At 54.4% G+C, this 16,108-nt stretch overlaps 1 protein-coding gene across 5 annotated transcripts in view; it reads left to right on the top strand.

The window, feature by feature from the left end:
• Positions 1 to 12,453, top strand: part of ATP2A3 (ATPase sarcoplasmic/endoplasmic reticulum Ca2+ transporting 3) — a 97,568-nt gene extending 85,115 nt beyond the window's left edge. For all 5 annotated transcript variants that reach the window (XM_072618935.1, XM_072618936.1, XM_072618939.1 and 2 more), the window contains 3 exons: positions 2,281 to 2,398; positions 4,378 to 4,453; positions 7,351 to 12,453. In XM_072618935.1, the coding sequence (XP_072475036.1) occupies positions 2,281 to 2,398; positions 4,378 to 4,453; positions 7,351 to 7,414 (258 nt within the window). In that variant the 3' untranslated portion in view covers positions 7,415 to 12,453. The remainder of the gene's footprint in view (positions 1 to 2,280; positions 2,399 to 4,377; positions 4,454 to 7,350) is intronic.
• Positions 12,454 to 16,108: the final 3,655 nt, after the last annotated feature.

Here is a 16,108-nt window from a genome sequence, read left to right as displayed (position 1 = left end):
AATGCTGCTGGCCAGGGTACTGAAAGCACTCCAAATTCTGATCGCTCCTCCCTCCCACCCAGAAATCTGACTGGATACAGGTCCTTAGACCTGCAGAAATCCAAACCACATGCAGGAATCAGGCCACAGCCCATCCTTCCAGGTCCAGAGAACCGTCCTGTTGCTGAATCCAGCTGTGACTTTGGGACTGGGCAGCACAGGGTCAGGGTTAGGGTTAGCTTAGAGTCTAGAGGTTAGCACTGGGACTGGCCTGTCCATCAGGAGCTATCCCAAGCCCCAGGGACCCAAAAATAACCATAAAATCCCTACTCACAAGGACCCAAAATCCCGAGTCTTATTGTAACCTCCAACCTTAGCACAGTGTTTGGCACTTTGCCTGACTGTGACCCCGGGGACCACAACATGCCAATGCTGACTGCGGGCTTTTCTTGGCAAAGATCCTGGAGTGCTTTGCCTTTCCTTCTCCGCAGACAGAGTGGCGACTTGCCCCGGGGACACACAGCTAGTAGAGTCTGAGGTCGGATTTCAGGTCTTCCTGACTCCAGGTCCAGGGCTCTATCCACTGAGCTGCTGCTTTGTCTGGCACATAGTAGGTGCTTAATAAGTGCTTATTGCCTGACTAATGGGGAGGACATGTACATATGGAAGCATGTGGAGGATAAAGAGACTGACTCCCACAATAACAAGGTGATTGTGGAGGGCGTGCTCCCCTTTAGAGGGATTAGGTAAAGCTTTACCTGGAATGTGGTATGTGAACTGAGTCTGAGGTAAGTTTCTGTGAGGTGGAGGTTAGGAAGGACTGCATTCCAGGCATGGGGAAGAGCCAGTGCAAAGGCAGAGTGATGAGAGATGGAGGATCATGTTTGAGGAACAGAAAAGGCTGCTTTGGCTGGACCACAGACTAAGAGGGGGGCTGTAGAGCAGGACTCTCGAGGCTAACCAGAGGCGTCTCGATTGGATTCCCAAGTCAGGGGACTTGGTTGGCTAGGGGAGCAGAGATCAGGATAGAAGTGAGGAGGGCCTGTGTGAGTGGAGGGCAGGGCTTCATGGAGGAGACGAGGACCTAGAAACACCCAAATCTGGCAGCTGATTGGCTCAGAGCAGTTGGTGAGAGGAAGGAGTGGAGGGGCATAGGCAGGCAGACAGTCTAGGGGACTGGAGGGCTGGTGCTGCCTTCGGTGGGACAAAGGGAGTTAGGAGGAGAAGAGGGTTTGGGGAGAGAGGTCTTGAGGTCAGTTTGGGGCACAGTGAGTTTGAGATGTGAACAGAACTCAGTCTGCAATGGAGGCAGTTGGTGAGGCAGGATAGAAGCTCAGGGGAGAGTTGGAGGTGGCTGACTCAGTTGGTCTGTCTGTAATCAGCCCATTCTCTGCTGGGCAGTAATTGCTGCTGGGGCTTCTTAGTCTGAGGCACCTGGAGCCTCTCCAACTAGCCAGATGCTGGCCCTTTCTGGTCAGTCCTACCCCATAGGGAGCAAGTCCTTTCAGAGACGTGACACCAGACAGCAGCAGGGTCCCACAGTGGATGACTCTTTCCCTACTGCTTCTCAGAGGGGACAGAGAAGAGATTGGTGCCATGACCAGTTGTGGGGATGGGAAACTTCCAGGTGAGGGAACTCTCCCTGCCAGTGTAGGTGCACTCTCCTGGGCTGAAAAGTAAGATGACCAGCCCAGGATCACACAGCCAGCAGGTGTCAGAAAAGGCCCTTGGGGCCAGGTCTTTGCCCTAAGACTGGCAGCACTTTGTCTAGATGGATAAAATTCATTTTAATTGGCTTTGGGATCCATGGCAATTTGCTCTCCTAGTAGATTTTCCTCATCGATCGTCTTTTCTGAGGTAGGCAGGAGTCACAGAATTTCCGAGCTATCAGGGAGGCCACCCTAATCTGGGGTCTAGCCCCAACCAGTTGTGGGCCAGGCCTTGTGCCCACCACAAGTGGGCATTGTTTGGCTGCCTGCAGATCAACAGATGGTCCCTTCCATGCCCTTTGGGGTGGGGGTGGGGTAGGAGGAGAAGAAGAGGAGGTGGGCCCCCCTCCCTGTGGGCCTGGGAGGATCTAGGATCTGGAGCTGAGCAGAGCAGAGCAGAGAGGGAGGAAGGCCTAGGGGTAGGGAGATGGGGGTGGGTTCTGGCTAGGTTGATGTTCAGGGAAACTGAGACCAGCCTGGGGAGGGGGGGGCCTTGAATGCCAAGCTGAGTCTGAGCCTGACCTCCCATCAGTGTGTGTGTTCAGAGGGCTGTTGGCTTCTCCACAGTGACCACTCAATTTCTGCTCCCCAGCTCATTTTTCAGGTGACCCCCCTGAGTGGGCAGCAGTGGGAGGTCGTGCTGAAGATCTCCCTGCCTGTCATTCTTCTGGATGAAGGCCTTAAATACCTCTCCCGAAACTACCTGGATGGTGAGTGCTATGGGCGCCGTCACTACTGGCTGGCTGTCCACCTGCTACCTGGTCCCTGGCTTACTGAGCTCCTGCCTCCAGCTCTGGGGATGTAGCTGCAGGACAATTGCTCTCACATCTGGGTCTCTTTGGGGAGCCTGGGGATTCAGGATGGCCTTGGGTAGTGCTCTCAAATCTCTAGATATTGGTGTCCATCACCACATGCCCCAAGAATGGTCTTTTTGAGTAGGGAGGAGAGCCATGGGAGGAGGTAAGGGAGGGTAGGGCTTTCTGGGCCTGGGAGTAGCCCCAAATTCAGGAGAGCCTGGATGACATAGATGTGAGATCTTGACCAGGGACCCCACTTGGCTAGAATGTGACTGCTCAGAGGAGAAGGGGAAGATGGTGGAATGTAAAGAAAGACCCTGGCCCAGCACTGTGCCTCCTCCTCCCCTCCTCCCACCCCCCCAGCTAGGGACAGTCTTGCTCCTCTCCAGCCTCAAGCTCAGGCAGGGAGAGCCAGGCTCTGAGGGGCGACCCCATCCTGCAGGATTCTTTCTCGGCAAAGACCACCAGGTTGGGCCCAGGCATTTGAGCAAGGTTCCGAAGAACAAGACCCCTGGTCCTGGGACCATGGGCTTTCAAAGCTGGGAGGGGCCTCTGTGGCAATCTGGTCCAACCCTGACCCTCACACACATGCCCTGCATAACATACCCAACAAAGGTAGCTTCTGGGAGACCCCTCAGGACAGGCAGCTCATTATCTCCAGCAGCCTGGACAGCTCTCTTTGGGGGGAGTTTTTCTGCCCTTAGGCTTCAGTCCTGTGGGGCGGGGAGAGAGCAGTACCCTCAGGAGTCAGACAAACAGAACAAGCCTAGGAACTGTCCACTTCATTTCCTCATTTCTTAAGTGCATGGCACTGAGCTAAGGATCAGCATAGGTCATGACTGCCCAGCCCACTCTGGCCTAAACACCCCCATTGGCTGCTTATTTGTCCAATAACCCCAGGAGAAGTGGACCAATGACCTCTCAGCCAGCTATTCCCACCTTATGGACTGGGGATTGTCCAGCGAACTCCCCAGCCCTAGTCGGGGTCGAGCTGACATGAAGATCCCTAGTCTTCCCCTCCCTCCACTGAACTGCAGACTTGCCAAATCGGGTAGACCATGTCTTAGGAGGGAGCAGAGCAGAGTGGAAAGGGCACTGACACAAACTGAGGCCCAGAGGTTGGAAAAGGCGGGGGGTAGGGGGGTGAGGAGAAGGAGCCTTCAGCCACATGACTGATTTGTGGGGCCATGTCCGGCTGCCCAGGCAGGGCTCTGATTGCCAGCTTAGGGGATTCTTTTCCCTGGGTCTGTGCCTCTCTGAGGGACTCAGGGTAACTCCAGGCCAACTAGCCCAAGGTGCTGAGTGCTGGGGGGACCAGGGATTGGGAAACTCGGGTTCTCACTTTACTTCTCTTTCACTGTGGGGGTGAAAATGAAAGATTAAAGCCATTGCCATCCTTGATTCTGCAGGAAGGAGGCCCATCTCCTGTCCCAGGCTGGAGATGGAGGGGCGGGGTGCATATCACAAAGCTAGGGACAGCTCCCTGGGTAGCCCATCCCAGCCCTCCCTGCAGCCCTGCCAGGGCTGGCCTTGGAGGTTCTGGGGCAGCACAGGAGGGGCCACAGGCCTGGGTGATGGATTTGGATACAGGCTTCAGAAGTCAGGATCCCCAAGTGGACTGGCTTCTGGCGTCTTTGACAGAGTGGGGAGACCCTAAGAAAGATGGGCTTCCTTTGAGGAGAGGGTACTGGATGACCTGGTGGCCTGGCCCAGCAGGGCCTCCTCCATTCCTGGGCTTGGAATGAGTGTGTGTGGGGCAGCAAAGCTGCATCCCCTGCTGGGGCTGATCTTAGGGCCACCTGCTCACTGCTCTCACCTGCCCTGCTGAACCCTCTGGGGACCCCTCACCTTCTTGCTCCTCTCTGAGTACCCTCTCCTCCATTTCTCACCAGGAATCCTCAGGACAGCCTCCCAGGCATGGAGCGGTCAGCCTGCCCAGGATCTCCCTCGGATGCCCGACCAAACCCGGTTTGCTTCTGCTCTAACTTTTCCATTTTTTACCCCAGGTTCAGCCCCTATAACCAAAGGCCTTAGGGCCCGCCCCAAGGGAACCGGTGCCTTCTCTGGGGGCAGCAGTTCCCAATCTTGAGGCCTGTGCCCCTCCACCCACCATATCCCAGACTCAGGGAATGTGAAGGCGGGATCCAGGGCAAGAATGTCCCTGAGGTCAGAGGGTGCCCTTGGGACCTGCTATACATAGAGCTGAGGCGTCATTCCAGGCGATAAAAAACCTTCCCCTCCCATGGCCCCTGATGGCATGTTCCCTGTCCAAGCTAAAAAACGTTTACTTTAAAAGAACAAAAACCCCTTGTCTGACGTTGGCCTCCTTGGAGCGACCATGTCTGGTACTGCCCTGAGGGATTCTTCCAAGGCTTGGAGAGAAGAGCCAGGACTCAGGCCAGTGCAGTGGCCGCAGGCAGGGCCTGTACACTTCAGGCAGAGACTGGAAGAGGCTGGGGTCAGCAGAGAACCCAGGGCTGGGGCCGGGGCTGGGACTGGGCTGAGCGAGGCTCCCCTGCTTCGTCCCCCCCCACCCTGCCCTCCTTTAGTGTGTGTACATATGCTTGGGGGGGGGGGTTTGCATTGTGTATGTGTGCATGTGTATACATGTGCTTATGTACATATGCATGCGTGCATGTATGTGTGTGCTCATATACATGTGCATGTGCATACATGTGTGTGTACCTGCATGTGAGTGTGCACGTGCCTGCATGTGAGTGTGTGTATGCATATGTGCATGTGTGTGTACACGTGTGTGTGCATGTTTGTGTGTGTTTGCCCCTGGGCTACCATGAGGTCTGAGGGTGGGAGGGTACTTGGCAACAGCAGTCTCTGGGATAAGGGACTCAAGCCCATGGACATGGGAACTGAACTGCCTTACTGGTTAGAGTCCAGGACAGACCTTGGGGGTCGGGAGGAGGACAAACTTGGTCAGTGAATTTGGCCCTCATGAGCACCAAGGAAAGAACACAGGCAGGGATTTACCTCAGGGACGGCCTCCTCCTGCAGTGGACCCGCCCAGCCAGTCCTAGCTTCTGAGCACATCTGGGGCCACATCTGGCTGCCCCAGACTGAGGCCTCTCTGGGAATAACTCCCGGATTAATGAGAAGCGTCTGAGGCCAGGAGTCGGGGAGTGAGAGACAAGATACCAGTGTGTTCCCAAGCCAGCCATGAAGCCTTGTAGGGAAGTTTCCCTGGAGGCTGGTGACTGGGCCTGACTCTCCCTCGTGATTTATGGGAGGAGGAGCCCTCACCGCCCCCCCCACCCCAGGCTCCACCGAGGCGTGGGAGTCCTTTGGGACCACTTGTCCCTGCTCTTCCAGAGCAGCTCCTGGGCTCTGGAGAGAGGGAATCCAGCCTGACTGCGGAGGGAATCCAGCCTGACTGCGAAGGAAATGGGGAGGGAGCCAGAGCTGTCAGGAATTAGTGAGAGTTCTTAAGGAGAGGAGGGGGAGGGAAGGAAAAGCACGCACCCCGTTATCTGAAGGCTGAGCCGCAGTGAGAGAGGAGAGGAGGCAGGTTCGCTGCTATCGTGGATGCCTCCAGTTCCACCTAGGAAACAGGACAGCAAGTGTGGAGAGTCTACACTCCCCAGAAAGGGGCCCAGGGGCGCTGCTCAGAGGCCTTGCCATTTGTTTTTGAAACACTGTGGACAATGAGGAGGCCAGGGCAAACAGTGAACTCAGAGCTCATCCAACAACCAGGCTGAAAGGGCCATGATCACTGGCTGACCATGGAGGGTTACAGGGGCCTAGAATCCCCAAAGCACCTAATAGTCTGGAAAAAGGGCCACATCCTAGAGCAGGAGATGGAAGGGGAGGAGATGGGATGTCTGCTGCCCAGGCACAGAAGAGAGACCACAGAACCAGACAGCATGAGGGATGGGGAGCCACCCAGGCTGCTGTGCTCAGTTCTGGGCCGCGCACTTTGGGAAACGTGGCCAGATGGGGGGAATCTGGAACACTTGGACCTTCATATTTTATGCAGCATGGCCTGGGGCTGGTCAGCCTTTGGGAGAGAAGACTTGGGGAGGGGAGAGTGAGAGCTGTCATCAGCTGAGATGAACAGGAATCAGTCTTGTTCTCGGCCCTGAGGGAGGAACCAAGAGAAATGTGGCTGCACAAGGAGCTCTTGGACCAACTCAGATTTGGGAAGATGCAGAAAGGAAGATTTGGGCCGAGTGTAAGGGAAATTACCTAACACCTGAGACGCTTCATGAGTGGAATGGGCTGCCTTGGGAGGCAGGGAGCTCCTCCAGCTCTGGATGTCTTCAGCCAGAGGCTGAATGACCATTGAGGGTCAGAGATGTTGTGAAGGGTGATTCTTGGTCCGAGAGCAGCGGAACTAGGTCAGGGATTGGCCATTGCCTGCCCCCAACCTCAGGCAGCTTAGGAGGAAACCTTGCTCAGCACTATCTTTGTGAATGCATGAGATAACTTGCAGAGGATCATAGAGGAAACCTTAGAGGAGATGGGGCACCATTTTTAGGTGGTCACTGAAGTCCTTTCCAATGTGAGGTTGGTGTGTGTGTGTGCATGCGTGTGTGTGTGTTTTTATGTGTGTGTGTGCATGCATGCATTTGCACACACTCGTGAGAGAGAGACAGAGAGAGAACACGCTGGCTTAAGTTCAGATCCTACCTTGGACGCGTCAGCTGTTGAGGTTCTGTGTGATCCTGTTTTCCCATCTGTAAAATGGAGATACTAAGAATTTTCACTGCCTAGGTAATGCTCGATTGAGATAATGTGTATAAAGATAAGTGTGCAAGCCGTAGGGCGGCGTGTAAACGTCAGCGGTCCTTAGGTCTGCTGCATACTTTAACTATGATTTGGGGGTTTTCCCCAAAATACTTTTTTTCTTTTAGAAGTAAAGGACAAGAAATGACTGATGGGGCCCCCACTCACTCTCCGCGTTATCTTTCTGCCTGAAGCCTCAGGGACTGGCTCTGCTGCCAGCTGCTCTGCTGGCCACTGAATGCCTACAAGCAACATTTGGATTCTTTGGATTCCTGCCCCTCCATTTGATTTGGGGTTTTGGTTCACCTTTGTCTGCAGTCCCTACCCTCCTCGGGCCTCTGCCTCTCCCCCACTCCTGTCTGATTCATTGTCTGTCTTCCCCTCCCCTCCCCTCCCCTCCCCTCCCCTCCCCTTCTCCCTTCCTCTCTCCGTCTCTCCCTCTCTCCCTCTCTCCCTCCCTCTCTCCCTCCCTCTCTCCCTCTCTCTCTCTCTCTCTCTCCCTCTCTCCCTCTCTCCCTCTCTCTATCCCTCCCTCCCTCCCTCCCTCCCTCCCTCCCTCTCTCTCTCTCTCTCTCTCTCTCTCTCTCTCTCTCTCTCTCCCTCCCTCCCTCCCTCTCCCCCCTCTCTTCCCGCCCCCATCTGTCCCTTGACTGTCTCCTTACATCTCTCTGTGCCGCTTCTCTGTGTTGTCTCTCTCTCCCTCTCTCTCAGAGGCCCAGGTGTGAGGCTGCTCATTCTCTGGGAGGCTTGCCTCTGCCCCAGACGCCTTCACTCTTCTGGCCCTGTGACTCAGGCAGAGCTGTGTAATGGGCACACTGGCATCAGGCCTACAGACTTTCTTGGCATCTAGTGCCCCCTCCTCATCCACAGCGTCCATCTAAGCATTTCCTCATATACCCAGGAAGGCAAGTTTCGGAGATTTTACTTCATGTCATCAACATGGAGCTGGAGAGGGCCTCAGAGGCCATCCATCCTTGCCCTCTTTCTGCAGATGTGGAAACTGAGACCGAGGGAGGTGACTGGACAGGGAGGAAGGGGCAGAGGCAGAATATGCATGGTCCCAGACCCATCACCCTTCCCTCCCTCCATCACTTCCCTCTTTGCCCAGGAGCTGTGGGAATATCTGAGCTCTCACAGCCAGTGAGAGGCAGAGCTGGACTACACTTAGGTCTTCTCACCCTAGAGCCAGCACACCCTCTCCCCTTAGGCCCTGAAAAGCCCTCTGTCCACCTTTGGGGTTTCGTCCAGTGGCCAGGGTTCTCCTGCAGTCTCCATGGTCCTCCTGGCATTGCTCCCTGGGTTCCTTGCCTAAGTCTCTGCCAGCCTGGGGTGGGGTTGGGGAGGTGTAGAACAGCGGCTCTCTAGCCTGGCTCTTAAGAAAGTCTCCCCACCCCCACCTCCCCCCCTCACTCCAGCCCCTATGAGAGCAAGTGACTCCTTTCAGGCTGACCTAGTAAACAGAGACAGAGGCCTCTCCCCTCGCCCGGACCTGGGGGACCACCCCACCTGCCCAGGTAGGCACCTTGACCTTGGCAAGTCACCAGCCTTAACCAGACAGCTGTGCAGGGTTCGAGCTGCTCCCACCCAGGCCCAGACCACCTTTGGTGTTGGAAAAGGGAGCCCAATGTGGACCTGTGGGGACAACTCTCCAGACTGGATTAGGACTGCCAAAGGACCAGGGCCAGATGGACAGCGCCCCAATTCTCGGGGCCCTTCTGGAGATGACAGCACTCTGAAGTCCCCTGCTTTTCCTACCTGAGCCAGCCCATTTGCAAGCAGGCTGAGTTGGGGGGGCCTGTCTCATATGGACACAGTGGTCCTGGGTCTGCAGCCATTGGTTTCCCTCTAAGCTCTAGCCCATAAGCTTGATTCCCCCCTTCTGCCTCCGACCCCCAGGGGCCAGAGGAAGTGACTGTTGAAGGTGGAAACCCTGCTTCTGAATCCAGAAAGTCAGGCTCATTCTTTTCTGATCCTGGCTCCTGGAGATCTTGGAAGGGACAGATCAGACCCTTCCTCTTGACTGGCTCCAACTGGGGCGGGGGAGGAAGAAGGGGACAGGAGTGAATGGACAAAAGGACACCTGGAGTTATTTCTAGCATTTGGATGTTCCTCGAAGCTGGGAGGGAGGCAGAAGAATGGAGGGCTTCCTCAGCTTCCTGTCCTCGGCACCTTTGGGCTTGTTCACAATCCCCTGGAGGGGCTCTGGCCCCAGGAGACCCCATACCGTCCATAGTCCATTGAGGGTGGGGTGGGGTGGGGCAGGGCTTGGGAGGTCAGGCCTTTGTATAGAGAACTTTACTGTTTGTCTCTGAAGGAAAACATCACTTGAGCAGCTGCCCCTGGGCTGACGGCACCTCCAACTCTGCCCTCCCTGCCGCCACTGTTTTGCCATCTTTGAGGGGTTTTAGTGGTCGCAATTCTCAGGGCTCTGGGTACTCCTTGGCTTGGAGGGTGGGTAGAGGCAGCGGCAGGAGAGGGAGCATTGGGGGTAACAGTTTAGGGAGGGACAGTAGGCCACCTTCTGTCTGTCCAGCCTGGGTTACCATCCCCCATCCCCTACAACCAGATCAACCTATGCTTGGTCTCCCACTGAGCCCCCCACTAAAGCCTCAGAAAACTTGAAGGACCTGGGTAACTGCCCCTGCCCCCCCAGCTCCCCGACTTGAAGACCATCATAGCTGGCATTGAGGGAGGAAGGGAGGGTTTGAGGGAGGAAGATGAGGAGGGAAGCAGATGGCAGGGCTCCAGGAGACTGGGGAAGGTGGGAAAAGCAGGGCCCCAGGTCCTCCAGATGGCTCCAGGCCTTCATCCTCTCTCCCCTGTCATTCAGGCTATTAGGACAGGGGGCTCAGTAAAAATCTGGGCACTGTGGGCCTGGAAGGACAGAGGCCAAGGAGAGCAGCATGCCTACTAAAGCTGGGGCCCCTCAGGAAGTGAGACCCCTAACACAGAAACGGCCAGGAAGTGGGGTGCTGCATTTGCAGGAGTGATGGGCATGTGTGCGGAAGCTCAAAGTCAAGCTGTGAAGAGCTAGAGATGAGAGCCTGAGGAATGAGAGGAACAGAAGACTGGAATGTCACAGGTCCAACTCCTCAGTTGACAAATGGGGAAACTGAGGCCCAGAGCATGGACGCACTTCTCCAAAGTAACAGTATCCGGGGTGCTGAGCAAGGAAGCGGGTGGAATATTCCAAGTCTTATCAGTAGAGATCCTCTCTCCTCCCCTGCCCTGGCCCCACTCAAAGCAGGAGGGATGAATGTTAACCTGGGAGGAGGAAGAGGAGGGGAGAGCAAACTCTTGTAGTTGGGGGGTAGGTGCTGGTGGCACACAGACTCCACTCCCGGAGGTCATCCCCCAGCATTCCTCCCCACAGGGCTTTCCTACTTGGATTGGGGGCAGGTGTCCCTTGCCTTAAGCAAAGGAAACCCCAACTTGACAAGTGTCACAGAAAGAGAATTTGGCCCTAAGCCACTCTTAGGTCCTCCTCCTGGGTAGGTTTGGCTGGTGTGGTCCTGCTTTACCAGGCAGCCTCCCTGCCCCAAGCCGGGCAGCTGGTGGGCGGCCCTCTGCACTTAGCAGTCATTCGCAATGGGCAGCTCCTCTGAGGAGTCTGTGGGGAGCCCTTTCCTGAGCACATCCTCATATCCCAGTGCTCTCTGCCACCACCCCCCCCCCGCCCACTTTAAGCACATTTCTTGAGCACCATCTGTAGTGTAAGAACATAGGAATCCCTGATTTTGCACAGTACTATGACAAGTTTAACTGGGAAAAATGAAAAGTGCTACATTTGGTTCAAAAAGTCAATGGCCCAAATGAGAGAAGGGGTAGGCACATCTGGGCAGCTGTTGGCAGGAATGTGGCACATGGCAGAGGCATGATGTGGCAGCTGATGGGACTAATCTGGGGGAGGACATTCCATTCTGGGCAACAGAGTCTAGGAAAGACCTTGACAAGTGGATAGGCAACAGTCTCAAGTCTGTGCCACACAAGGATTGTTTGGAGAATCTGGGCATGTTTGTGCTGGATGAAAGGGCCTGGGAGGGAAAGAATGAACTCCCTTTTCAAGCATTTGAGGAGCCCTTCTAGGCAGAACTAGCAGCAAAGGAGGACATGTCAGGAGGTAGATTTCACTCAGAGGACAAAGAAGAGATTCCTGACATGGCCAAAAGTCGATAGTAGTGAGTTCTCCGTCCCTGGAGGTCTTCAAGGCCAGAGGCCCATGTGGCAGACATGGTTTCCAGGGTATTCCTGCTCAGGAACAGGCACTTTACACTGTTGTTGTCTGATCCTTTCAGTTTTGTCTGACTCTTTCTGACCCCATTTGAGGTTTTCTCAGCAAAGACACAGGAGTGGTTTGTCATTTCCTCCTCCAGGGTCCTCATTTTACAGACAAGGAAACTGAGGCAAACAGGGTGAAGTGACTTGCCCAGAGTCACTTCAGCTAGTGAGTGTCTGATGCTGGATTTGACCTCAGGTCTTCCTGACTCCAGGCCTGGCGCTCTGTCCCCTGTAGGGCCCCTGGCTGCCCCATATTCTGCACCAGATGACCTCAAAGGCTCTTTCCAGCTCTGAGATTCTGTGCAAGGTACATGGGCAGGAGAGGCCAGACCCAACATGTGCATCCTATGACCTGCCCCAGCATGTTGATTGGTGTGCTGGATCCTTGGGTCTGAATCTCTTTCTTGGAACCCCACACTTAGTCAAGAATCCTCATCTTCCCATCGGTTCGAGGAGCCTGAGCATTGGCCAAAGTAGGATTCATGGAGTGAGCAGCGAAAGGCGAAGGAGCCCTTTGGTCACTCCCAATGAAGGACTCTGGGATCCATGCCCATGGGCCCTGTACTCCAGGTCTGGGAGGAGTGAGCTGCAGGGGAGAGGGTGAGATGGAGGTCAGGGAGCCCCGCTTTTGTCTCCTTCTGTACAAAAAAAGTTCCCCCCAGGAGGAGGGGACCCTGAGACCTCCTGGGGCTGTGGCTTAGGAAGTCTGCACAGGTGGACCACCCTCAGCCCATTCACCTGGAACTCTTCCCTTGGGCAGAAAGTCAACACCAAATGAAGTTTTCTGTTTTCATATGCAAAAACTGTAATTCCTTTCCACCTGCATGTGATAGTAGCCAGCTGTGATATAGTTTGGCACAGGGTTTGGGGGCCGAAGGGATGCTCTGGGTTGGCACAGATGATTGGCATATACTCATGGGGTTATAGAAATAAAAGAAGTTTTGCTGAGAAAATGTGTGAATGTGTATTTCTGCCTTCTTGGGCTTTCCATCCCCTTCAGTCACCCACCAGAGAGGGGGAGGGCAGCCAGATGCCTCCAGCTCAGAACTGGGCAAAGGGCAGCTTATGGGGCCCCAGAGTTGGAGGCTTTCCCCTCAGCATCTCCTCAAGGTTCTCTGAGGTGTGGAGGGGGAGAGGTGCCTGGACTCTGCTCAGAACTCTTCAGAGAGACTTTTACCAAGTGCCCATTGGTGGCTGACTGAAAGAGGATTTTCCTTGGTCAAGTTGTTAGAGACACGCTTGATGCTAATAAGGTATCAAGGAAAATTTATTGCAGCAGAATTCAGAGGAATTGAATGCTTTGGCCAAAGTGGGCTCAACCCCTCCTTAAGAAGGAAGAGCAGTGAGTGCAGAAGCCAGGTGAGCTATATGCCATTAGTTCAAGACAGATCCTCCCACCAGGAGACACATTGGTCCTTCTCCATTAGGTCACCATCTCTTCTACATGCCCATTATGTCACCACCTTTGGGTGATCCCCCCTCCCAAACCTGCTTCAACATAGGACTCATGATCAGAAAACGAAGGGATACTTTCATGCAGGGTGTGTCTGCTTATGTACATGAGATTCATTAAGCAAGTGCAGTGAAGAAAAACTTTCTCCAAGTTATTCCCAGTAATATTTCCCTACTGGTTCAGGCCAGTTTCAGGCCTAGACCTTCTTATAAAAAATTTTGTGACTTTCTGAAGGCCACTGTCTGTCTCCTGATTGGTTGAGACCAGCTTCAGTCTGCTAACTTTATTATTACCTGACTTATTCTCAATGATTTCATCAGCTGATAACTTCTGTGGAAACTTCACTTTTTGCTGTCTCTCACAAAGTTCTTTGAAAGAGTCCCAGGGGCCACCAAGGAGACCCTCTTACTTCCCTTTACTATTTTGTCCCTCCTTACCTCATCTCCAGACCTCTGCAATTCCCCTTGCTCTTCCTCCAGTCCAATCCCTGCCCTTGCCCAAAAGCTGTTTCTTTCTCCTCTGAAGCTGACTGATAACTCGGGCTCTGACTGTCCTCCAATGCAGACACCCATGAGCCTTGGGGGCTCCTGAGGAGGTCCTAGAGAGCCAGCTTCCAATGAAGGAGGCCCCATTAATTACAGAGTGACTGACTAAAGAGACGTGTGAATGGCATCTGTCATCACCTTGTTGACCATCCTCACGGCGAGATGGCGACTCCCCGCCACAGGACAGTGTAAATACCTGCTTCAGTCCAGCGCACCTTGGAGTGACCCTTCATTTATGGCCCCAGGGGAGTGCCCTTCGTTCCTGGGGGGGTGTGCCATGCATTCTAGAGAAGGACAAGGGCAAGAGAAGGAAGGAGCCAGCTCCCCCTGGGACAGGGATGAGAGCCAGAGAAGGATGTTTTGGGGGCAGGGAAGGGTATGTTTATCTGGAGACACTGGGAAATGCTCAGCACTGCTGAAGAGTTGGCCAGGTCTCTCCACTGGTAATAAGCTCCCTTGTGGATGGACTGAGCTTTGAGGTGCATTTGGGGGCAGCCAGCTGCCAGGTCCAGAGACAGAGACAGAGACAGAGACAAAGACAGAGAGGAGACGTAGAGGAGAGGAAGAGAGAGATTGAGAGAGGGAGAGACAGAGACACAAAGAGAGAGAGACAGAAACAGAGACAGGAGAGGCAAGACAGAGAGAAGAGAGCCAGAGAGACTTGGACAGAAACAGAGCTACAGAGACAAGAGGAAAGGCAGGGAGAGAAAAGAAAGAGATGGAAATAGAGTCACCTCCAAGTGTTGAGTCGAGGGATGACGGCCCAAACGGACATGAGTGGGGTGATTTGGTTATGCAGATATAAGCAGAATACTTTTGGGGTCTCACCATGTGATTTCATCTCCTTGACTGGAAACTGCCACCTATGATGAGGCCAGCTCTTCATATTAGCGACTGGGCAATGTGACGGGACATGTCATGTACCTGTGAAGTCCTTGCTGTGTGCCAGGCACAGTGCTAAGGACTAGGGGTGCAAATAGAAGCACAAAGAAAGTCAGGGGCTGCCCCAGAGGAGCTTCTTTTCTGATCTGGGAAGACAAAAATGAAAGCAAGCTGGAAAGGGGTGGTAGTGGTGAAGATATCCGGGAGGTGGCTTGTAGCTCCACTAACCACGTAGTGGTGTGCCTCTCTTGCTGCAGCTTCTCCAATATCAGCTGCTTCTATTTTTTATGATTTTTGCCAGCTGAAATCCAGAGATTCTTAGAATTCCAAGCATAGTGGAGGTTGGGGGAGGGGGAGCCTTGAGCAAAGGCATAGACACAGGAGATGGAATGTCGTGAACCATGAGACAACTGGATGATGCAATGGATAGAGCACTGGGCCTGGAGCTGGAAACTTCCTGGCTGTGTGACCTTAGGCAAATCCCTTGACCCCTCTCAGTCTCAGTTTCCTCATCTGTAAGATGGAGATGATTGCAGTACCCCACCACCACGGTCGATGTGAGGATAAAGAGAGAATATTTGCAAAGTGCTTTCTAAACTGAAAGCAATATACAAATGCTAGCTATTAATTTACGTGTCAAGCTGGGGTAACGGGAATCACAGAAGCTTGGTGAGCAAGGAGGTGACCTTGTCAGACCTTTGCTTTTGGACTCTCGCTTTGGCAGTTTGGTAGAGTAGGATGGAAACCAATCAGCAAGTTCTTGGTTACGAGGGTCTGAGCTAGGTCAGTGACTGTGGGAGTGGTCATTTGGGGGCAGACAGGAGATGCTGAGCAAGTAGAATCCATGAGGCTTGGCCACTGGTTGGGTCTGAGGCTGAGGCAAAGGGAGGAGTCGAGGACAACACCGAGCTGAGGGCCAGGGTAGCTGGAAGCCTGGGGACTCCTTGGCAATAAGAGGGCTAGCTGGGGTGGGGGGTGGGGCGATGGCTTCCTGTGGGACACCTCTGATGTCTTCCAGACTCCTCTCTGAATATATCTCAGTCTATTTCTGCTCAGCAGAAGCTGTGGTTTCCAGGGGCTCAGGGATCATGCAACTCCCTCTGGTCATCCCTCTCCCCCAGCCCTCAGCATTCCCTCTCGAAGCTGGAGGCTCACTTGGTCCTGCAGGGCTTTCAGAGAGGGTTTGGGAAGAGTCCAACAGCCCAGTCCTGACTTGTTCTTACACAGGCTGTCTCTGTCCCTGGGGAGCACATGAAGGTGTCCTGGCCACGGGTCCCTGGCGCTATCATGGCGTGGAAGACCTTGTCCCACTTCAGGCCAGAAGCAGCATTCCAAGGTAAACAGCCAGCCTTCCCAGGCAAACACAAGGTCCACAAGGGAATTGCCATGTGTGTAAGATGGGCTGGGGGATGCTGGGGAAGAACAGGTTGCTAATGCTGAAACTTCCAGGGAAACCTCCCCTGTCCCCCTCCATTCCCCTTTCAACAGCCTTAGCCATGCCCTCACCACTCCCTCCTGGGGCACCAGCCTTCCTGCCTGGGCAGGATTCCCTATGTAGGTGGCTGGGCTCCTGTCACTCCTTAGCTCCAGCACCTTCCAGGCTCCCTGTGGCCCTCCACCTCTGGCCCCTGGCCTCATCTCCCCTGACCTTCTACTGCCCAGTTCCAAACACCCTCTCCTCCCAGTCCCCTTCCATTCCCACCACTTGGCACATTGAGATACAGTTGG

The sequence above is a fragment of the Notamacropus eugenii genome, chromosome 6 (genome assembly GCF_028372415.1).
Source record: "Notamacropus eugenii isolate mMacEug1 chromosome 6, mMacEug1.pri_v2, whole genome shotgun sequence".
NCBI classification, from domain to species: domain Eukaryota; kingdom Metazoa; phylum Chordata; class Mammalia; order Diprotodontia; family Macropodidae; genus Notamacropus; species Notamacropus eugenii.
This window is presented reverse-complemented; position numbering and strand designations above follow the sequence as displayed.